General features: G+C 34.1%; 2 protein-coding genes across 2 annotated transcripts; both read left to right on the forward strand.

Moving 5' to 3' along the window:
• The first annotated feature begins 1,141 nt into the window (after nt 1–1,141).
• LOC18014189 lies at nt 1,142–1,758 on the forward strand. The gene is made up of 2 exons (XM_024153958.1): nt 1,142–1,326; nt 1,418–1,758. The coding sequence occupies exons 1-2, from the start codon at nt 1,156–1,158 to the stop codon at nt 1,601–1,603; spliced, it is 357 nt and encodes a 118-aa protein (XP_024009726.1). The 5' UTR covers nt 1,142–1,155; the 3' UTR covers nt 1,604–1,758.
• Nucleotides 1,759–14,437: 12,679 nt separating this feature from the next.
• Nucleotides 14,438–15,358, forward strand: LOC112084477. The gene is made up of 3 exons (XM_024153621.1): nt 14,438–14,626; nt 14,707–14,907; nt 14,993–15,358. Exons 1-3 carry the CDS (start codon nt 14,438–14,440, stop codon nt 15,356–15,358), a joined length of 756 nt encoding a protein of 251 aa, XP_024009389.1.
• Nucleotides 15,359–25,262: the final 9,904 nt, after the last annotated feature.

Here is a 25,262-nt window from a genome sequence, read left to right on the forward strand (position 1 = left end):
TAGAGGAAGAGTTTTGTTAAACATGGGTTTGCTTACAGATTTGAAATTTTGTAAAAACGTATGTTTGAGATTCTGTAATATTTTCATATCCTTGAAACCCTTATATGTGGTTAATATTTTCCAGGGTCTGGAGATGCATTCTGAAGAAGTGATATTGTTTTTGAATTTGGCGCGTTATCTTGATGTCTGTTTTGAACTTTTAATGGAAGATTTGTTTAAATTGTAAAGAGAATAGTGGAAGAGTTTTGGTTTTAATGAATTGGTGGCTGACTTGATATAGTTTTGGTTTTGGTTATGGTTATATTTTGGGACAGATTTGTCGACAGTTTTGGTTATATTGACGGAAGATTTATTATCCATAGATTTTCTTCTGTGACAGTTTTATGTATGGTATTGGAAGAGTTATCGGTTTTGTTGTGCTAAAGCGGAAGAGTTATCGGTTTTTACTGAAACTTGTTTTTAATGCTTGCAGCTATGGCGTCATCTAGTGGGACTAAAGTTTATCCTCCGCGCCTATATCCGGAAGGAAAATCACCTCTGCAGAATCGAAGCATGAATCACTACTGCTTCCTCAACTTGTTTGGGAGGGTGAAAGATGGAATAGGTGCAGATGTGTTTGAAAACATCAAGGAGACTTCCCAGGTTGGAGTAATATTGAAGCTGGCAGACATGGACTTTGTATCGTCTTCAAACCTTCTTCACAACTTTCTTACGCGACAGCTGTCAATAGAAAATGGTCATGAGATTTGGATTTTGATAGGAGGTCAGCCCATCAGGTTCTCTCTGCATGAGTTTTCTGATATTACGGGGTTGAATTGTGATAGACTTGGGGATGATGACGAGGCCGAAATAGATGACTCTGAGTTCTGGAAAGAGTTGAGAGTCAGTGGAGGTGGACCAAAATTTAAACATCTCGAAGCAGTGTTGTCTAGATGTAGGACTTGGAGTTTTGAGAAGAGAAAGATGATTGGATTGCTGTGTATTCTATCAATATGAATCTTAGGAATATCTCAAAATAGCAGAATCCCCATGAAGTATGCGAAAGGGTCTTGGATTTGGATGCATTTGAGAGGTTTCCGTGGGGAAGGGTTGGATTTGAAAGCATCATTAATTCGATAAAAATACTATGCTTCGAGAAGACTAGCTATGTAGTCCATGGTTGTGTGCATGGTCATATGGGGATATGAGTCGCTGCCTTTCTTGGCCGAAAAATTTGGTGATAGGAATGAAGCTGCAAATGTGGTTCCTCTTCTCCGTTACAGATCAAGTCGCAAGCGTTTTAATTTTGACGCATATGTGTTGCAGGAAAAGCAAGAACACGGCAGTGTAAGTTTTAATGTTAAACATTTGATTACAGTAGTTGATTGTATGAGTGAGAAATTATGTAAACATTTATCATTGCTGTGTTTCATTGTAGGTACGTGTAAGGCATATGGTGGACAAGGAAGAAGAAAATCTTTTCCCATCTTGGCCAGATGAAAACACGGATTGTAGCCTTGAAAATCTTGTAGGAGATATAAAGCATGGTCGACTTGATGTCAATTTTTGGGATGTACCGAGTGCTGATAAGGGTACAAGTGATAAAGCTAAGTCCGTGCGGTAAAAGAGTAAGAAGCGAAATGACAGTGATGATGATTTCGTGGACAAGGTTCCACAGAAGAAAATGGTTGTGCAGGAGAAGAAGAACAAAAGAAATGATGAAGAAGAAGCCGCAAGAGAAGATGGGAAGAAGATCCGGAGAAGTAAAGGGAAAGAGATAGTGAGTGAGGAGGAGACAGAGGACGATTCGGATGTTAGCGTAGAAGCCGTGAAGAAAAAAAAGAAGGGCCATAAAGCTGAAACTGGGGTCAATAACGCCTTTGAGAGAGAACTTTGGTCCTCTGGATTAGTGTATATGATTGAGACTTTGAGTTCTAAGGTGGACGCTATAGACAACAAATTCTCCTCAAAGTTTGATCAGTTTGATTCAAAGTTTGCGTCATTGGATCAGAAGATTCGGATTGTTGAGAGCGATGTGACGAGGATGAAGCAAGCTCGAGCAGAAGATATTGCTGATGCTGCTAAGGACGGTAAGTCTGCTACCGGAAATGGTGATGATGCGGGTGATGAGAATAACGACCAGGTAAGTGTTTTCTAACAAACCCTGCAATCTCATTGATTATTAATAAGAAAGACCAATCTGTACTCATGAAGTTAACTTTTTTTGGCAGAACGAAACTTAGCGGTTACCGGAGAATTTGAACCATGCTAGAGACATCTGATGAATCGAATGAATGGATTGCAAATGATTTTTCCCCTTTTTCCTTTGTTTTTTCTTTGTTTTGTCTTATTTTCGGATTTGGCCTCTTTCTCAGTGTTTTGGGTGTTTGATTTCATTTTCCTTGGTTTAGGGTGTTTGATTTCATTTTCTGTTAACATAAATAAAGGGAAATAAACTTAGTACTTCGCTTGAAAGTGTGTAGTAGTAGTAGTTATGATTTTTAGTAGTAGTTTGGCTGACATATATTATAAATCTGTCAATATTTCAGCAGTCATGGGTACTTAAGATGAAGGAAACATCTGAAGATTCATTTCAGGTAGCTTGCTTGGTTAGGAATCCAAAAGCTACCCCTACAACTCCCCAAGAAAGAAAGAAAGAACCAGAAGAAAAGACTCCAAAATCAGGGAAAGCGTGTGGCTCTTTGAAGAAAAAAGAGCCAAAAGATACTGTGGATTCAAAGAAAAATGAGTTGCCTGAAGTAAATCTATCTGACGGTTCAGAATCGTTTGGAGAAGAGCCGAAGGGATTTGGCGTAGCATTGGATAAATTGCTGGCTCTGTCAAAGCGTGATGATTGTGTCATGAGGGAAGCTAGCGCTGACATAGATAAGCGACACATCTCACTTGCAGCCTCACAAAGAAGCCCTTACATTGGTAATTCTGGTGTGAAACGTGTTATGTTTGGCTGTCATCCATCAGATGATTCATATGATCCATTTGAGAAGGTTGTGGTCTCAAAGGTAGAGAAGCTAATGGCGTTCCTCGATCATGATATGTAAGTTTCTTCCATCTCTAAATGAAATCAACTTTTTGTTTTGGGTTTAATATTAAAATTTTACTACAACTTTTTGTAGGAATAACCCATTACCAAGTAGCAACACAGATTCTAAGTTTTATCTTACCATCATGACTCCTAAAGAGCTTTGGCCAAAAATAGACAACGAATTTGGGTGGCTCGGAGATATGGTATGCAAGATTTATTGGGTGTCCATTGTTTCATATATCATCTTCCTCAGTTAGAAGACTCTAATTCCTGTTGTTTTCTTTTGCAGCATTTGTGCTCTGCAATGCATATGCTGCGAAGAAGGTCTATGAGAGATTGTACTCCTTTTAGGACCGATAGGATTGCATTCCTCCTTTTAGGACCGATAGGATTGCATTCCTCTGCAATGCATGTGACCTAGTATCTGGTGAGTTGCTTGTCGAGATCGAGATGAACGCTCTGTAACTGAGCAACTATGCTCCTTTACATATATGCGCACGTAAAACTTTCCACTGTTGTCAATCGGTGTAGCTCGCACTCTCCATGTGCAACTTTCAACCCAGCAATTGACAGTATACAACGACCGCGTCGATCGATCAACATCAAAATCAAAATTATGCAGCACTGACAAAATTTGCAATCTTGTCTGTAAATCACCTTTACAGTCATATCGTTGCCCTACAGCCAAATCAAGAGAAGCTATTTCTAGTTGCTTAAACTCATCATCAACCTCACGCAAGATTTTCTCTTTTTCAATTCCATGATTGATTTCCTCTTCTCCACCGACGTCAACAGAGCTCTCATACTTACTGTAGTTCTCATCATCTGAAGTAGCACCATCGATATCATCACAGCACTCGAATCTATATTCCTCATCTTCATCACCGATGTCATCGTCGACGCCTTCTTCATTTTCTAGGTGGTCTAGACCTGGACCAATCTTTCTTTCCTCCTTATCTCCACCAACCCAATTTGCATCCTTCTTCTTTTCCTTATTTACCGAAGACGCATCGTAGATCTCTTCCTTGCCGCCGTCGTCTTCCCTCTCTTTCAACTCGACACATAGTCGAACTGGCTCAGCTTTCCTTAACTTCAGATATCCAAGCAGTTGCCTTGAATTATTGATGAAAACAAGCGGCGTATCTACAGGTAATTTTACCAACATCTTCTTCGACAAGAGATATGACAATTCAACAACATAGAGCCGCTTATCTATCTCGTAATCCTCATACACCATCTGTATAAATTCCTTGAAGGTGGTTCTCACATTTAGATCTAAAACTCTACATCCCTTTTTCTCATCGACGCCGAAAACCCATCTACTCTTTTCTGTTTCCATTTCCCGCAAACTAATACGATTTCTTCTTTTTCCATGACGTCAATCGTTTTTAGTGGACAAAGAAAGACTGATTTCGTACACACCAGCACAGAGGAAGAAGATGGAGAACCAGATCTGCGATGAAACCAAGAAGGAGATGAAGGACAAAATTGTCATTTTGCCATACAACGTAACTCTGCCATTAAAACACCAGTCAAGTCTACCACAACAGAAATTCGATCATAACTAATGAACACCCACCAATCGAATCAAACAACTATTTAAAGCTGTTAAATCATTTTTTTTTCATCTCACTACAATGTTAACGTAATTAGCATCATAACAATATGTTAGGGTTCATATAACATCATATTAAGCATTACACAATTAGCAAGCGACAGATTTAATAAATCTTTCATTTCAAATCTGTCAACACAGGATGGGTTATTCTAGTAAATTATAACTCTGTTGTAACGTCAGGTAAATACGTCTATCGTAATGTACTTTTCAACGCCAAATCTACCATCACGTACCAATAAGTCTGGCATGTTGTTATTATAAATCTGTCACCATTAAAGTGTTACTTGAGTAATTATAAAGATGCGAACATCTCTGTCGTTACAAGTCCATAACTTTGTCGTAAGTATGTAAATCTGTTATATCGTAAAATTTCCTAACGTAAGTCTATCGCCTCGTATAGGTTAGTCTAGTAATTTAATTTCCTTTTGTATCTCTGACGCCTAGCAAAAATAAATCTAGCATGATACATTAAATCTGTCATCACTTTCCGACAAATCTACCAAAAAAAGTTTACCAAAAAAAGTCTGCCAAATAAATCTATCAAACCAGTTTAAATTTGTTACCATAGTAAATAAATCTAACTAAAAAAGCCTGCCGTGGAAAAGTCTGCCAAATAAATCTGTCACACAAAATAACTCTGACACTATAGTCACCTATAACTCTGTCGGCCATGATTAACTCTGTCACACCAACAAATATGTCATCATTAGCCCGACAGATTTGTATTTTGAATCAAACAACTCTACCGTGGCATAAATCGTAATTAAACGCTGGGCAAATCGTAAATAAATCGAAGTTTTGCTGACGTGGCAGCGAAATAGTAATGGCATTTTCGTTATATCATTTTTCCTAACAAACGTCTTTAGGGTTATAATTGGGATTTTTTTTTATTTTTAAGTTATTCTAGTAATAATTGAACTTGTTATGCTAAAAAAAAAAATATTGCCCGAATCTGGGTTGTTTTAGCTACTCACCTTTTTTTTTTTCATTCTTAGAACCTTTTTCTAAATAAGTAATATTTAATCAAAATTTTAAGGCCTTTATCATAACTGTTGCTTTTCTTAAAGTAAATAAAATTTGTAAAAAAAAATTTTTTACCTTTGATGTTAGATAAAATTCTAATTATTTTTTTGCGTGACTATATATTCAAAACCACCTATCAAACAAAAGATCACGTGACTAGGTGAAATTATGCAATGAACACATAGTGTGTTTTTTGCAAGGATTTAGTGGAGACAAGAGACCAATATTTTTATCTCTCGTAAATATTTGACCAGATTAGTACAAAATCTGTTGGGAGAGAAGTTTATAGTAGCATGGGATGATATTTAAGCGCTTTTCTCCGACTCAGCACAATGTTTGACTCCTCTTTCAGTTCAGATACTGGTTTCGTGCGATTTGACAATTACAATTGGCAGGAGCAAAACAGATCACATGCAATGAAACGGTGAACAATCGTTCCCTACAGATTTCCTTACTTGCTTTTTGACCAAAGTATTCACAATCACATCTCTTCAATCAAAATGATGAGAAGCAACAAATTATAAAGATGGGCTAAGGTAGTGGTTTTCCATAAGATGATTCTTGATATCTATAACCAACGCACATGTATTAAGTTTCATTGGTTAAATTCCATAACAGACTCAAACTCTAAAATGATGGAGGCATTTATTGTAAAAAAAAAAAATTTTATGAAGTATTTTTTTACATTCTTTTGACAAAAGAACACACATGCGTACTTACAAGATGAAAAAAACAAAATTCTTGAATGAAATTAATCTGTTGGAAGTATATAATCAATTTTTGAATCTTGTTAAAATGGTGCAAAAACACTCTCTAATGTAAATTCAAATTTTCAACCAAAAAAATATAGAAAAGACTATTATGTGACACAGTTTTGCAACTATATGTTTAACTTAAAAAAATACAGATAACCTTCAACCATATATATTTGAATTTTGTAAACCTTAAAAGCGTGTATTAGTTGTTAAAACAATTAAAACTATATTATTTTGAACCATTCTTTTAGAATACATATCGTCGCATTCTCTTCTCTTTCAGAGTTTCATCCCCAACTCTAACAATGGCTCCTAACGGTAGGAAATCCTCAGCATCCTTTTATCTTTATATTTTGTTCTCTCCATTTGCTTAGATGGTGAAATTAATCTTGGACTATTGGTAGTTGGAGAAATAGTTCCTTCCTTGATTTTCAGACAAATTTTTTAAATTTTGTTGATTAAAAAAAAAAGTGGGAATTTTGTTTTCTAAATTTGACTGATAATTGGTGAATACCTTTGCAGCTAAGAATCTCAACCGTGATGACTCTGTGCTATATATTTGTAGCTTTTGTTCTTGGAGCTTTTAACAGAAAAAAAAATCTGCATTTGTACAATACGCTATACATATGATCTCTTTAACTTATCTATCTATTACTATTGTGAATAATGTTCTTAATTAGTGATGCAGAAAAATATTTGGAATATTTAGGATTAAGACTTATATTGTATTCAGTTGATGATTTGATTAAATAAAGAAGTTTTTCCTAAAACAGATTTTGATAAACCACTGTGAAGATTATTTGCAAACTCTAGTTTCCGGACATTCTCAGAATCAACGGATCTAGTTCTATCCCTAGAAGATTTCGCTCCATCATTTGGTATCAGAGCCAGGTTTGCCAGCACGAATCCGTTGTTCCTTCAATTTCTGCCACCAAGCCGAGGCGTGGTCGCGGAATTGAGTTGCCACGAGAGGAACACGCATCTGGTCTGGCACCTCCTTAAACGCCGAAATCTCCTCCATTTTGTTGATCCAATCGACTAAATCCTTCGGAAGAGACCCACCCGAGAATTCTGGCAACTCGAGTCGAAATCCGTGTTTCCAACACCATTTGTCACCCTTTGGAACCACGACAGCATCATTGTTGTCTTGTAACCCCTGATTCTGTGCAAACAGATTGTTGTCAGCAATGTCTTCCTCCTCATTCTCAACGAAGACGCGATCGGGACCACGCGGTGGTGGTGGAGCTCTGTTGTGGATTGCCAGAGCTGCACGCAGTGCTGCTTCCACAGATGTGCAAACAACGTTGCGCAAATCCTGCTGGAATTCGGCGAATACTTCCCAAAACACATCACCCAGTTCATCACGTTGTACCTGAATGCTCTTTTTCGACAGCATGGTAGGATCGGTTGAATCTGATACCAACTGTTGCAGCAGAATATAGCTTCCTTCAAGTAAACAAGCCTGGAACGACAAGAACTTGAAACAAAATTGGTAGGCTCTATTTTGAGTTTAAGAAAACCGAGACGAATTCGATTTGCAAAGACAGAAAAGCTCTTCAACTTTACAAATTCAATAGCGAAATAACAAAGATGTCTTCGACTCTCTTTTTATACGACTTAAGGAGATAAGATCGAATCAGAAAGCAATCAAGAGAATAACATTTTAACTTCTTGATGTAAATATACTTGCAAATAAATAAAAGAAATCTTAAAACACTAGTTCCTAAAACACCAAAAGAATAAACAGATAAAACCCAAACATCAAAGCTCAAATCCCAATAAGATGATAATGACACTACATCAATTAGTTTGCATTGGATCTATTTGGAAATTACTAAACCAAAGCCTCTAATTTTTTACCATTGTGCTCTGCCTCCTTTGTTACTTATGATAGTATTTTCAGTCTGTAGTTTTCAGTCTGTAGTTTCTTGTGATTGGAGTATTTATTCCTTATCCATTTGCCCAGAAACTGTTCAAGATACTAGTTCACTTAGAAGTTGATTAGGCTTAGTGGCATATTTGGAGTCGCTTTTTCTAAATGACCCTTTTGCTATATAACGTAGTTATAAAATCTGCATTTGTTGAAAACGGTATATTATCTTTTGACTATCTAACTATTAAAAAGAAGAAAGGAAATGTTATCAGTTAAGATTTGATCTATTTGGGAAGTACTAAACCAACAGCCTGTGATTTTTAATATTGTGATCTGCCTTCTTTGTAATTTTTGTTTTTTATCCTAGTTGATTTCCTACATCTCAAAGCATTTTCATATGATAATATATTGTGATTGATTTGAGTATATGTCTCTTGCATTTGGAGTAATTGTTGCTTATTATTTCTCCCTGAAACTTTTTATTTAGAGTAATAGGATCTCTAAGCTCTTTAACCCAAAAAAAAGTGATAGGATCTCTTCACTAAAAGTTTATTTTTTAAAAAATAATTTGTTTTAATTTCTGTTATCTATAGATTTTTATATTCAGTCTACTTTTTAATAAAATATTCATATAATTTGTTTTAATTTCTGTTATCTATAGATTTTCTCTGACTAACAACTATTTTATCCTTCTTTGCACATTTTTTAATTAAATTTGTTATTTAAAATTGATGCATTGCGGTTTAAACATGGTCGGAAAACCTGTTGGTTTAATTGTCATTGTCAGTTTTTACCACCAAATCATTAAATTGGTTCGTCTCCCCCCCCCCCACCAGTGTACCTAACAGGGGTAGATCTTGAACCGCAAATAGGTCATTAGAATGGACTTGAAACGGTCCACCAAGGAGAAAATTGGCACACTCCAGCAAATATGCCTGAAGGATGGGGTTCATCATAATTGGCACAAAAAAAATATATTTTGGGATCTGCCATACTGGAAATATCATTTGCTGAGACACAATCTTGATGTTATGCACATTGAGAAGAATTTTTTCGATAACATCATGCATACCGTATTGAACGTCCAAGGAAGAACCAAAGACAGCGTCAAATCACGGATGGACTTACCTGATATATATAATAGAATTGAGTTGCATATTGTGAGTAATGGGAAAGCACCAGTTCCGGTATTACGGCTGGGTGCAAAACAAAAAGTTGCATAGTTTAATTGGATATCATCAGCCGTGAAATTTCCTGATGGGTATGTATCTAATCTGGCTAAATCTGTGGAGAAAGGAAAAAAGTTTTCAGGGATGAAGAGTCATGATTGTCATATGTTTATGCAACGATTACTTCCTTTTGCATTTACTGAACTCCTACCGGGACTTGTCCATGAGGCACTAGGAGGCATTGGAGCATTCTTTCGTTATCAGCAGATGTAGTTGCACAACTTTCGACAAATATTCCAATACTGTTGTGCAATTTAGAGAATATATTCTCACCTGCATTCTTTGTTGTTATGGAACATTTACCTATACACCTCCCTCACGAAGCAGAACTAGGAGGACCTGTTCAGTTTAGGTGGATGTATCTGTTTGAACGGTTTATGAAGCATTTAAAGGGTAAGGCTAAATACTTAGCAAAAGTTGAAGGGTCTATCATGGCGGGAAGTTTGACAGAAGAAACTTCTCATTTCATGTCTTACTATTTTGCTCCAAAGGTTCGTACACGCAAACGGGCTCCAAGACGTTATGACGATGGGGGTGTAGGACAAACTTATGCAGTAGAAGGTATACCAGATATATTCTCACCGCTTGGACGTCTAAGTGAGAAACTAAAAGAAATTTGTTGGTCAAACGAAAAGAACTACCACAGAGCACATACATACATCCTTCTGAACTGCGACGAATTGGCTCCGTACAAGAGGTACTACTGGATTATATGATTATTGATTACCATATATGCATTGATGAATGTATGTATATATATATATATAATATTAATTAACAATGTGTGGTGCATATTTTGCAGCACTTTTGTCAGTCAAGTCCGAAAATGCGTTGACGGTGTTTTAGAAGATGAAATTAACAATCGGAAAGACCAACATTACGCATTGTGGTTAAAAGCTCAGGTCGATCATGATGACATGACATATGCAGTATGGTTTCATGAGTTGTTCCATGGTCCTATATCTAAGATAACTACTGTAGCTAGGTATTTCACTCGTGGCAATGTTTTCTATACTTACAGTCATGGCATTCAACGGGCAACTATCAACTATGGAGTTTGTGTACGAGGTGAAGTGGACTTTTATGGGATCATAAAAGAGATAATTGAAGTGTAATTGAAGTGAATACCCCGGATTAGTAAGGATGAAAATTGTTTTATTCAAATGTGATTGGTTTGATCCAACGGTGTGTCGTGGAGTGCGTATTAACAAGTTCAGAGTGGTTGATGTAAACGCCTCACGACGATACAATAAGTTTGAGCCTTTTATCTTTGCATCACAAACAGAACAAGTCACATTTGTTCCATATCCTCGAGTTCGAAGTACTGGAATTTTATGGTTGGCGGTTATTAAAGTTGCTCCAAGCGATATAATTGATAGTGTAGATCTCCCGCCTATGCAACAAGATGATTGTGTTAACATAACTGAACCAAAGGTTGAAGAACGTGTTCTTTTAAATGATCCACGTAATCGACAAGTTGAAGATCTCCATAGGGACGACACTGAAGAAGCTGCTGATGAATTTGAAACAAGCAGTGATGAAAGTGATGAGATTGAGGACGACGATGAAGATGATGAACACAATGACATATCCCCGGAAGACGTACCTGAATGCTAAACATAAATTCAGTTTATCTCATTAAATGTAATTTTAAATGGTATAGACAGTGAAATATTGTTAAATGTTATAAAAGTAATTTTTTATTACTTACACATGAAAGACAATCAAATTGGAGGAGAGTTGCCCTAGAGATATTTTCTCTCTAGCATGTTTTTCAAGGCAGCCGCCCAGCCTCATCCTGCGAGTGAAGATGCATCTCTGACGCCGTTGTTCTTTCGCCGGATTTTCCTCCTGATCAACCATGCTTCTTATTCTCGGGACTCCGTCTGGATTCTCCCGAAGAACCTTATCACCGATGGGTGAAAATCTCTTACAAGCTCAACGGCGGTGCTGTTCGTCTCGAGTCTTGTAACCTCCGTCGTCTGGCCTCATGCCACCGGCGAGAACTCTATCCGTTGCTCCCAGTCTGGTGACGGATCTCCCAACATCGACTCCCCTTCGTCCTGAGCCTCCAGATCTGTACTCTCAGGGGTTGTTCAAGCTTCCTCAACCACCAGATCTGCCAGATCCTCCGGATAAATCGATTCCTTCCCAATGGCCTTCCACCGGAGATCTATTCCCATCTTCGTTCCGACGAGCAGAGATTTGTGCAGATATGTCGCTTTTTTGGAGTGTTTCTCATATGGCGCTTCAGATTTGAAAAAAATCTCTGGCTAATGGAACCATGTTTCCTTCCATCCGTCCGTTTTGCTTCTTTCTGGTGACCCTCAAGCCTCGAACTGATCCCAGCTTTCTGGCTGGCTTCTCCGACGTCCTTGATTTCTCCGGTCTTGGTGAATTGGGCATGGCCCATGTTATTCTATTTCTGGGCCTCTCTGCTCAAGATGGGCCGCTTAAAAACGTTAAAGCATATTCTGCGAGCCTTTCAGCAGACGACGCCTTCATCAAACGAAGCATCTTAGCAATCGTCGTCGTGAAATTTTTAGACAATAAAGGTCGTTTCTTCTCAACTTCCTCCTTTACGGAGAGATCATTTACATCTTCCTCTCCTTTTGGAGAGAGAACCTTTTCACCAATCTCCCTCTCTTTGAGAGGCAGTTTTTCTTCGGTGTTTATGCCAAGAAATATTTTCAATTCTTACCGTTTTGTTATCTTGCGTAATGGTCTCTTTGGGATCTGAAGATGCAACGGGTCTTGCTTCAACGAGATTCCGAGGTGTAAATTGTTTTTCAAAGTCACAAGATAAGGTGACGAACTTTCAATTTTCCGGCTTTGCCGTGAATGGGTTGCCGACGCATCCTAGCTTATCGGATTCGCAGTCGCTTCCATCATCGCATTTAAGTTTTGCCTCTTATTTGCTGTCAAACTTCGTTGAAGATCTATCTAGTTTAATTTCTACTGCTTTCATGCTTTGTTGTCTTTATCAAAGAGGATGGATAATTCCCTCTTTTGTGTGTAAGTTTGAAGCCTAAATCAATGAAATTATGCTTTGACCAAAAAAAAAAAAAGAAAGACAATCAAATTAAGCAAATTTTCAAATGTTGACTTTAGCTAGGCATTGACTTTTAACACGAATTTACGACGTTTCTGATGAAACCGTCGTAAATTCGTCGTAAATTCGTCATAACACTCTAATCCTAACCTATAAGGTTTAGCTTTCTCACCTTATACATTTGTTGTTTTGTGCAGTTTCTTGAGGAATCACATTTATTCTAAAAGGAGTTCTAGTATAAGATCCAAAAACTTGTAAATCTATGCTAAACATTACGTCGAATTTACGATTATTTGTACAAGATTGTCGTAAATTCGACGTAATTTTCTGTCAAAGTTACGACGAAATTCCTCATATCTTCGTAACATCGACGCCAAATCTAACCCATAAATCTTGTAATCATCATTTCTTGGCCTATATGATGGATTTCAAGCATGGGAATTATATGGTTTATATTCTCATACATATCCGTTATAGACAAGAATTTTTTTTTGAAAAATTTACACATATATATATGTTATCAAGTGTTCTGAAGTACATATATACGTTTAGGGAAACATGTAAGGGTTCATCTTAAACATTAGTATATTCATCATTATGCTATATATACTTACCAGAAGTTGTATTGCACACATATACAATGTTTAGTAATGCATGTAGATACTTGGGCGTGTATCAATTTTTCATTTTACCAAATTTTGAAAAATATATCGTAAATCCGTCGTAATGTTACGACATATTTACGACGATTTCTGGAAACTCAGCCGTTATGTAAAAAATGATTTATAAGATATCGTCGTAAATTTGTCGTAACATTATGACAAATTTACGATGATTTGCGAGCATTGCCGTAAATCTGTCGTTTAATCCAAAGACAGCCATGTGTGTTTGTCCTATACGATCTGTGGATCAGTGGATATTATGCGTCGGATTTACGACACTTTCGTCGTAAATTCGTCAGCGGATTTACGACGAATATAAAAACTATATATATGGACGCACCCTTCTCCATTTCGTCGCTCATTCCTCCTACTCCTCTCTCTCTCTACCTCTGCCTTCTCTCCTCCGTTTTTCTCCAAGTTTTTCAGGTATTTTTTTTTTTAAAAATAATATATATATAATATATAATTATAATTAATATTAGTTATAATTAATTTAATTAATATAGGTAAATTAGTTTAGGTTCGGAATTTGTTTATAATTAGGTTTGGAATTAGATAATAGGTCCGGAAAATAATTTTAATTAGTATTTGTCTTTTGCAGACGATGCCTCCTCGGAGAACCCACTACATCAACTTTATGGCGGACGGACATTCCCTATCTCGGACATCTGCCTCGGGTAATACCGAGATCCTGTCTTCCCCGAAGCCTCCCAGGTTCCAAACACGGCAGCTGACCAGTCTCTACCACCCCCTCCACCACCCCCTCCACCACCACGTCCACCACCGGCACCCGAACCCCATCCTCCGCATCTGTATGCCCCGTATACGGTGGATGACCTATTAGCCCCACCAGGACGGGAGGGTTTACGACGTCTGGTGCCGGGAAAAGCGATACCAAGCTCTTATTGCTAAGTGTTTTTTGTTTTTTTTTTTTAAATAAATTATTGAATTAATTAATAATATACTACATTTTTGTTTTCTAGGTTTGGCTTGGATAATTGTGTCGGCCGCAGCGTTTCCGACACAATTAAGAGCTATTTCGTCGAGCCTCACTACAATTGGGGTAAGATCTCGCAAGACATTTTTGACATCTGGTACAAATGCTTCGCGGTAAATCTCTTTTTCTCATTCTTAATTCTAATTATTTAAATTTTATTACATATAAATTTTTTTAACAATATATTGTTTTATTTTGCAGCAAAGATGGAACTAGGACATTTCGATCAACGAGGAGGTCCGGACAAAGTTCTGCCTAAAGGCAATGGAATGCCTCGTCAACACCGTTTCCGACTGGAAGCGGAAGTGGAAAATAGACGGCGACGACACGAAGCCGAGTTAGTGACTCCGCACACTTCTGGCCAAGTACCATTTGCGGGAAGACGTCTGATGATGGTAATTGATTTTAAATTATTTACTTTTATATTTTTATATAATTTTATATATATTTACTAATGGTTTAACCTTTTTTGTAGGCAGAGGAGAACGGAGGAGAGCTTCCTCCAATGACGAAGCTCACTCACCGGAAGAAGGATGAGACTTTTGTAGATGCTTGGTCAGAGGAGATCTACAACGAAGCTATGACGAGGATCGCAGGAAGGGAGACCCATATCACACTTGACGGTACTATCCAAGTACCTTTGACCGTCCTCAAGGAAGTCAAGATTTTCGAAAAGGTATGATTTCAATCCTTTTAATTTAATTACCACTTATCTGTAAATATATATATTTATGATCTAACGTTTTCACTTTTATATGTAGGTTTCTCCGAGGAAGAAGGGTCGCATCTTATGGATGGGCTCTATTAGAGACTGTCCCGTCGCCTCGTCTTCGGGAAGCCACACGTACGAGGATCCGGCTCAACTGCGACAGGAGCTTGCTACAGCCAATGCTGAGATCACCAGCTTACGGGATGAGCAAGTGGTCCAGAAGCAGAAGATCTCCGAGATTAACGGTCTCTTCGATGTCATAGCGGCAGCGGTTCCGCAGTTGGCTGTCGCAATCCGAGAAAGGCAACGCCGGTCACGGAGTCTTAGAGGGGCTTCTTCCGTTCGATCTTCTGATCAGGATCAGACTTCGGCTCCCGTAGTTCAGATGGGAAATGACGGTACAGCGGCTTCCGGCTGACATGCCTTCTCGAGACGTCGATTTTGAAGATTTTGATATCATTTTGTAGATTTATTTTAATTTTTAAAACATTTTGTATTTGAATTTTCATTTAATATATTAATTATTTTTGAACTTATTTTTAATTATAATTTTGTTTTATTTAATATTAATTTATTAATTTATTTTTAAGATTAATTTATTAATTAAAAATTTAATTTTCATTAATATTTATTTTTTATACACGACGTAAACATATGTTTTACGACGAATTAACGTTGATAATTTACGATGTATTAACATTAATCTCTAATAATTTGAATTATTTTTTACGAAATTAATTTGTCGCGTAATCGTTGTAGATTTGATGTAATATTTTGTTGAAATGATATTCGTTGTATTTTTGTTGGAAACGATTACGTCGAATTTACGACGAATATTTTCCAATGAAACTACGACGAGTATTTAGTGTTGGAAGTTTTACGTCGATGTTATGACGATTTGGATTTTACGATGCTCGGTTTACGACGATTCACTTTCCGTCGCTAATTCGATGCAAATCGTCCATTACGTTGATTTTATGTCGGTATATTCTGATGTAAAATGCCTTCTTTATTGTAGTGTTTGGTTTTTTTGGGAAATTCAATCATTGTACAAAAAAGCATTGTGCTTTCTGGATTGTATATTATATTCAACAAGGCACTTGCTTTAATTTAAGTACTTCAAGAAGTATGGTGCAATATTTAAGAAGAAGATTAATTGCCAACCGTCGTTTTTTAGATTGGAAGCATCTAAAAAGTTCATGTTTCTTCCTTTATTATATAAGAAAGGCACACTGTTTTTGGTTTTAGAATAATCCCAAGTTGTATTATGATTTGGTTCATATTCATTGGTGTTTAGATTTTTTTTTCTTGGGGAAAGATACAGAGCCTTCTGAATTGCTGATCCAAGTAAAATTTATATAAATGCTCTGTTTAAGTATCTTGAGTTATACAAATCCTATCACAAACATATTAATATTACATTGTTACTGAAACTGAGTCTTTAATTAGTCTCTTTTTTTTGGCAATTATGTTCACAGATGAATTCACAAATTTAAACTAATGATTAAATAAAACTCAAAGTGATACAAATGGCAAACGAAAGGCGTTAACAGGTCTACAAAACTCATATACGGGAAGACACACAACCAATTCAAACAATGGAAAGAACAAAGATTTACCATTGTTTAAATTGACAATTAAACATCAATCATTGAAAAGATAGATTTATACGTGCTACATGTTATTAGAGAGTTGCTTACTTGAAAGTAAAGGAAAATACTGATTTTTTGTTTTCATTCTTAAACCCCTTTTTTATTAAATAATAATACTTAATAAAAAAAATGTTGGTGTTGATAAAAAAACTTATTAATGATAAAGCATTGTACTGCTACAAGAATAAATTTAGCTCAAGTCTCCATTTTACTTGTATTTGAGTCATCAATCATTCACCATCTGTATATATTTGGTCTCTCTTTTCTTAGCTTCTAAGGTTTTGGGTCTTTCTTTGAAAATTTAATGACTGTAAGTCACTGTGTTTTCTTGGTTGTATGTTCCAACTCAGAGTATGGTACAATTTTTAAAAATAAGACTAAGTTCACATTTTAAAAATAATTGCAAAAATTTATTTAGTAAGATTGGACTGTATTTGGTTTTAGAAAAATCTCAAGTTGTTGAATTTTCTTGTAATCATATTTGGTATGATATTTAATGTTATTTGGATTTCTTTTAACGTTTGTGAATTAGTTACACATTAACAGTACATTGTCACTAGAATTAGATCTCTTTGTTTAACAATTATGTTATGGTTGATTCTGAAACTTAAATAGACTTCAAAATGAGACAAATAACAATTAGAAGACTTTACCAATCCTACCAATTATCATGTACTGGTTTCTTTTTAACATTGTTGTTATGTCTCCTTTTATATATTAAGAAGGAAACATGAGCTAGTGAGAGCATTTGCATTGTAGAGTCTTTCACAAGAGTTTCTTATTTATAGAAAAAATAATAATAATAATAGTAATATTTAATTTACAAGAGTCTAAAAAGCATTGGTAAACTCTTTCAAAGATTTGAGAAATTCTCTTAACATTTTTGAGAAACTCTTATACTTAAATATTATTATTTATTATTTTAATATTTTTAATATATGAGAGAGACTGTTGTAAAAGATCTTAAGATTGTACTACATTTTGCATCCACGCTCGTAGGTAATTTTTTAATGATATCATATTAATAGAAATCATATTTAAGCAGTTATATTTATTTAGATGTTAATTTATTTTAATAAAATTTATCAAAAGTAATTCAGTTTTTATCTCAAAATTTATATATAGATTTTGAGGTTTCAACGATTTTGTTTATATTTATATATGTGGTTTTAAAAAACATATTATTTTCTTGAGCGCTTAACATTTTGTATACCAAAATCAACCCAAAATGTGACAACTAATTAAATAATATTTAATTAGTATTAACACAAAGATAAATTTTTATATATCACTTATTAGTCAAGAAAATACGTTTTTTCATCAGTTGCATCTTTGTTATGTATGCTTTTTATTAAAAAAAATAAGAAAATGAAAATGTATTCTCTTTCCTTAGCCAGTTTAGTCGATACAAATTTCTAATTTATTCTAAATTAAAAATAAACTAATAAACACAATTTTTGATTTCATATATTTTCAGTAAATAAATATAAAATAAAATTTTAAACTAATTTCAAATCACAAAAATTGATGAATTCAATAGAAATTTTAGTCAATTTCATCTTAAATTAGTAAATACCAAACTTTTTCTCGAGTAACATATTGTTTGTGATAACTTTTAAAAGATTTTTAACTGACAACCAAGAAAGGCAAATACTTCTCCTTATTTTACTGTTTTCATGAGTACAAATTATACTTGATAGCATTTAATTATCCCTTGATAAACTATTAAATTATTTTTTTGATATATATTAAAATAGATTTTACAAACTTATTGTCACCTTTAAATTATGTTTAAACCACCAATGTTGTTTTTTATGTTATAGTAAATATTATTTTATTTTTTTTGATAATTTCAACTTGTATAAATATTTTTAAATTCTTCTAATTCTTGTAGGTTAGTATACTAAAAAGATAACTAAAAACAATTACTATTTAATAAAAACAGTACATACACAAAAAAGTTAATATATGTTTCTTCTCTAATAAAAGAAAATAAGATTTTTCATCATCTTCAATTTATTATTTTTATAACAATTTTATGAAAAACTGAAAAATAATTTTAAAATTTACTTTACTTCCTTAATTGATTGCATATTATTTTATATCTAAGTAAATTTGTATTTTAGAAAATATTTTTAATTTAATATTATTTTAGTTTTTTGTTGTTAATGGAATTTCATACATATGTATATTTTATTAATAACAATATTAATTTTTAGAAATTTTTTTAATGTTGAATGTTGATGTGGACCAATAGAACTGTCCTTTTTAATTCTATGAACAATAATATTAATTTTTGGAAATTTTCTTAATTATAAATGTTGATGTGGACGAATAGAATTGTCCTTTTTAATCCTATGTGGACACCCTTAGAGGCACTTAGCTTCAATTTTTATCAGTAAATAGGATTGCAACATCTAATCTTTATATTCATGAATCAAAATTTCTCCTTTATATTTGTTATATATGTTAAAACTTATGTGTTGTCTTATTCTAATGGATTTTAATTTTCTAAACGGTGTCGTTTGCTTTCTTTAAAAATTTTAGGTTAATTTTTTCTATATATAAGATGCAGAAACTCTCTAAACCTTTATCATTGCGGCCGCATTTCTTAGATCAAAAACAATGAAAGCTTCGATTAAATTCTTGATAATTTGTGTAGGATATCAGATGCATCAAATCAAAGAACTTGATTCCTTTTAAAAGGTATGTATCATTTAAAGAACAACTATAGATTTTTTTATATTTAATTTGTTTATTATAACTTAAAAAATATTTTTATAATTTGTTCTTGTTTTTGTTATCTATGAATTAGATCTATGAAAATTTTTAGATAAAAATGATAATTTTTATATTTTGTATTTAGTAGTGGATTTGTGATTCTCCTAAGTTATAGCGCAGAAGCTCGTACGTCTGACGAAGAGTTATAGCGCAGGAAAAACTTCTGCTGATGAGCCTCTCTATCGCAAAGCCATCGCTGGAAGAAAAATAGAAGAAAAACGTATTTTTATTTTAACACAACAAAGGAAAATCGGGTTCTTTATCTCAAACAACATAAGTTTTTCCTAGAATCTCACCATCCCATCTTATTTAAGAAGAATACTGGAAACTGGAGAAGAAAGTTCACCAACATAAGGTTTTTCCATTTCTTTCAATAAAAAAGTATAAGTTTTCTCTGTTGTATTGTTTTTTTTTATTATTATTGTTGAGCTGGAGACTGAAAAATCAGTGGACTAAGATAGGTTTGTTGCGAAGAAAATCAACTGGTTGATGGTTGGACCGGGTTTTGGTTTTGTACCTAAGGTCGGTTTTCAACAAAGCTTGATTCGATTAGGTAAAGCATATAGGCAGAGAATGGAGATTCGACTGGGCTAACCAAAATTGGTTAACAGGGGGAACCGATTCAGATGCCATTATATCGGATTGAACAGGAGGTGGAAGTGGAGGTGGAGGGCGGTTAAGTTAGAGTAAAAGGAGCTGGTCAAACTCTAACCAATTTTGAATGTGGGAGTTTCGGTGTGTTTGGGTTTGGTGATGCTGGAAGATTGACTGAAGAAGTTGAACTGAGTCCGGTTAACTGTTGAACAAAGGCTCTAAAATCGGTTTTGCTGATATTATAAACCAAAGCTTGAGGATTCTGTTGTTGATTTTTCTGGGTTGATGGATCCAAACGAGCGTTGTATTAAGATTTGGATAATATTCATTGGTTGTTTAGATTGATTACTGATCCAATTAAAATTTATAAAAGATGTTCTGTTAAGGGTTTTGAATTATTCAAATTCCCATCACACACATTAACATTACAGTATTGTTACTGGAATAGAGACTTTAATCTCTTTAAAAAAAAATTATGTTCATGATTGATTCCACAACTCTAAACTACTAATGATACAGAACTCGAAGTGATTGATAGAAATAGCATTTAAAAGACTTTACCACTAGCTTCTACAAAATATCATATATTGGAAGAACACAAGGATTGAAATCATGGAAAGATCTATGCCTTTTGACTCAGATTCGATTTGAGTGATTTTGTCTTCAAAAGTGTCGAAGTAGCGATCAAGACTTTTGAAAACTTAGCAGAACATCTGGTTGCAATACAAAAGTAAAGCCTAAAAGCTAAATCGGTAAACAATAAATAGAAATAAAGACACAGAAAAACATCAATCCTCCATATCAATTTGATGCCGTATTTGTCTAGAAGCTTAGCCTGCAAGTCACCAATGTATGTTGATTTGGCCTTGCCATTGATTATGTCATTAATCTCGACTTTAACCGGAAATATTTGAGGAACTAGCTCGATATTTTCACCCTTTATATCAATGAAAAATGGCTCATACATGCCATAACGAGCCTGTGAAGCTCCCAGCAAGACGAGGAAGACAAAGAAGAAAAGGCTGATATTTCCCAGTCGAATGAACATATTTGAAGATAAGATTAGAGCTTGTTACTCTGAAACAGGGATCACATAGAAACGTATATTTATATAATAAGATATGTTGTAGTATCCTTTTTCTATTAGGGAAGTGTGTTTTTAAAACATTTATCAGAAATAAAATATTTCGCAATGTTGTTTATTGGTTTGGGATTTTGTAAACTGGATAGGACAACGCTCGGTTTATCACAATGTTTTTTTTTTTTTTTTAATTTATAGGCATTAACCCCAAACTAAGTTAAATATATATTTAGTTTTTTTTTTGCTAATGCATATTTAGTTTCTTACTACAATGCGATGCATATTACATCATTGACTCAACTCATAATAGGTCTTTTAGACTAAATAAAAACTGTTGGACCCTAAAAATATGTTTTCTCTATATTGTTAAAATATTGGCCAATTTTCTAAATAATTATTAAAAAAAATCTAGATTATATCGGATGTTTTTTAATTTTATGAACAAAATAGATCCCCTAAAAAACGAAAATACTGGATTCCATCTTAGAATTTTTTTTTTTTTAAATGATGGAAACAATGGGCAAGAGCACCTCTACCCACCCTCTGTGGGCCGAACCTGTTGAATCTATTAACATTTACGTTGAGAATTGATCTCACAGATTTCTGAAGAGGATTCAGTTTTTTTTTTAAGAGCTGTCTATTAATAACACGCATCGGTAAGTAAATCGTTCTTGATTAACTCCGTCACTGAGTTTGCATCATTACGCTCTTTCAATTCCTTTGAACTGGATTGAAAAATTGAGTTTTTGATGATCGGTTCAAACTGTGTCCGATGAAAGAATTATGATTTTACTGTTGAATTTTGTGGTTTTGATTGCTTTCTTCTGATTTAAATTAGCACCAAATGAGACTGATATTCTGATATGGTATTTATTGTTTTTAGGTGACAAAAATTACTAAAAGAGTCCAAGCTGTGAGTATGATTGCTGCGTCTATGTAAGATATCAGGATAGTCATTCTCTCACATTCGTACTGCTTTATGTTGATGATATGCTTATTGCTTCGAGAGATATGAAGGATGTTGATAAGCTGAAAAAGGTTATTGAAGAAAGAGTTTGATATAAATGATTTTGGTGCTGCAAAGAAGATTCTTAGGATGGAAATTTGCTGGGAAATAAGTTTTAGGAGATTATGGCTTTTTCAAAAGAGCTATATTCAGAAGATTGTAGACAAGTTTGACATGACAAAGAAGTGTCTACACCTTTGGCGATGCACTTCTCACTTTCAGTAATACAATGTCCTAAGTCTGATGAAGATGTCAGAGGTATGTCAAATGTTCCTTATGCAAGTGCAGTGGCTGTTTGATGTATCCTACAGTTTCTACTAGACCAGAGGTATGTCAAAAATTTAAATTAACTAAAAAACATCGGTCATTTAAAAGATAGATTTTTACTTGCTACATGTTATTAGAGAATTGCTCACTTGTACACAAAAGGAAAATATTGATTTTTTCATTCTTAGAACCTTTTTTTTTACTAAATAATTACTCCCTCTGTTTTATAAAGACAGTCATTCTGGATTTCTTTTTTTGTTTTAAAAAGAGTGTCATTCTACATTTTCAATGTAAATTTTTACTTTTATTTCCTGTTTTATCCTTCATTTAAATATTATACCCTTTAAATTTAAATCTTTTATATTTAATTAGGGGTATATTAATTAGGAGTATATTTGAATATTTTATTAGTTTTTTAATCTGTGTGAAATATGTCATAATGACACTCTTTATGAAACAGAGAAAGTAATATTTAATCAAAATTTAAAGGCCAACTTTCATAATTGTTGCTCTACTTAAAATAAATAAAATTTGTAAAATATTTGTTTTTTTACTTTTGATGTTGTATAATAGTCTAATTAAATATTTTCGTGACTATATATTCAAAACCACCTATCAAACAAAAGATCATGTAGCTGGGTGAAATTATGCAATTAACACATAGTGTGTTTTGTGCAAAGATTTAGTGGAGACAAGAGACCAATATTTATTTTTCCTAAATATGTTGACTAGATTAGTACAAAATCTGTTGGGAGAGAAGTTTATAGTAGCATGGGATGGTATCGTAGCGCTTCTCTCCGACTTGGCACAATGTTTGACTCCTCTTTCAGTTCAGATACAGGTTTCGAGCGGTTTGACAATTACAATTAGCAGGAGCAAAACAGATCGCATGCAATGTCACTGTGAACAATCATTCCCTAAAGATTTCCTTACTTGCTTCTTGACAAAAGTATTCACCATCACATCTCTTCAATCAAAATGATGAGAAGCAACAAATTATAAAGATGGGCTAAGGTAGTGGTTTTCCATAAGATGATTCTTGACATCCATAACCAACGCACATTTATTAGTTTCATTGGTTAAATTACATAACAGATTCAAACTCTAAAATAATGGAGGCATTTATTGTAAGAAAAAAAAATTATTTTATGAAGTTTTTTTTACATTCTTTTAATAAAAGAACTCACATGCATAGTTAAAATACTTACAAGATGAAAAAAAAATTCTTGAATGAAATTAATTTATTGGAAGTATATGTTCAATTTTTGAATCTTGTTAAAATGATGAAAAACACTTTCGAATGTAAACTCAAATTTTCAACCAAAAAAAAAGAAAAGACTATTATGTGACACAGATTTGCAACTATATGTTTAACTTTGAGAAAATACAGATAACTTTCAACCATATATATTTGAATTTTCTAAACCTTAAAAGCATGTATTATTTGTCAAAACAATTAAAACTATATTGTTTAAACCATTCTTTTAGAACACATATAGTTGCCTTCTCTTCTTTTTCATGGTTTCATCCCCGACTCTAACAATGGCTCCTAAAGCTAGGAAATCTTCAGCATCCTTTTATTTATATATTTTGTCCTCTCCATTTTCTTAAATGGTGAAATTAATCTTGGACTATTGGTAGTTGCAGAAATAGTTTCTTCCTTGATTCTCAGATGAATTTTTTAAATTTTTTATTAAAAGAATGAATGAGAATTTTGTTTTCTAAAATTGAATGATAATTGGTGAATACCTTACTTGTTTTGCAGCTAAGAATCTCAACCGTGATGACTTTTTGCTATATATTGGTAGCTTTTGTTTTTGGAGCTTTTAACAGAAAAAAAATCTGCATATGTACAATACACTATACATATGATTTCTTTAACTTATCTATCTATTACTATTGTGAATAAATGTTATTAATTAGTGTTGCAGCGAGATATTTGGAACATCTTTCCAAATATCTTTATTATTTATTTGTGAAGAAAATCAACTGGTTGATAGTTGTACCGGGTTTTGGTTTTGTACCTGAGGTCGGTTTCCAACAAAACTTGATTTGATTAGGTAAAGCATATAAGTCTTTTACCTATAAGCCAAGATTGGAGATTCGACCAGATTAACCAAAATTGGTTAACAGGGGAACCGATTCAGAGGCCATTGTATCGGATTGAACCGGAGGTGGAGGTGGAGGGCGGTTAAGTTAGAGTCAAAGGAGCCGGTCAAACTTTAACCATTTGAATGTGGGATTTTTGGTGTGTTTGGGTTTGGCAACGCTGGTGGATTGACTGAGAAGTTGAACCAAGTCCGGTTAACTGTTGAACAAAAGCTCTAAAATCAGTTTTGTTGATATTATAAACCAAAGCTTGAGGATTCTGTTGTTGATTTTTTTGGGTTGATGGATCTAAACGAACGTTGTATTAAGATTTAGATAATATTCATTGGTTGTTTAGATTGATTACTGATCCAACTAAAATTTATAAAAGATGTTCTGTTTAAGGGTTTTGAATTATTCAAATTCCCATCACACACATTAACATTACAGTATTGTTACTGGAATAGAGACTTTAATCTCTTTAAAAAAAAATTATGTTCATGATTGATTCCACAACTCTAAACTACTAATGATACAGAACTCGAAGTGATTGATAGAAATAGCATATAAAAGACTTTACCACTAGCTTCTACAAAAAATCATATACTGGAAGAACACAAAACCGTTCCAAACAAATTGAAAGAACAAAGATTTACCACTCTTTCAAATTGACATAAACAAATCGGTCATTAGTTACTATACTCTTCAACTTCTTTCACAGCCTAACAAAAGGATGATTCGTGAGTGAATGGCTAGACCACCTCTTGTCTACGTCTCTCTCCAAGCATCTGCTCAAAAAATCTAATGCTTCTTTAGACAACTAACCCGGTATACGAGGAAGGCAATCGCTGTG

Source organism: Eutrema salsugineum, unplaced genomic scaffold (genome assembly GCF_000478725.1).
Source record: "Eutrema salsugineum unplaced genomic scaffold, Eutsalg1_0 scaffold_4, whole genome shotgun sequence".
In the NCBI taxonomy this organism is placed as follows: domain Eukaryota; kingdom Viridiplantae; phylum Streptophyta; class Magnoliopsida; order Brassicales; family Brassicaceae; genus Eutrema; species Eutrema salsugineum.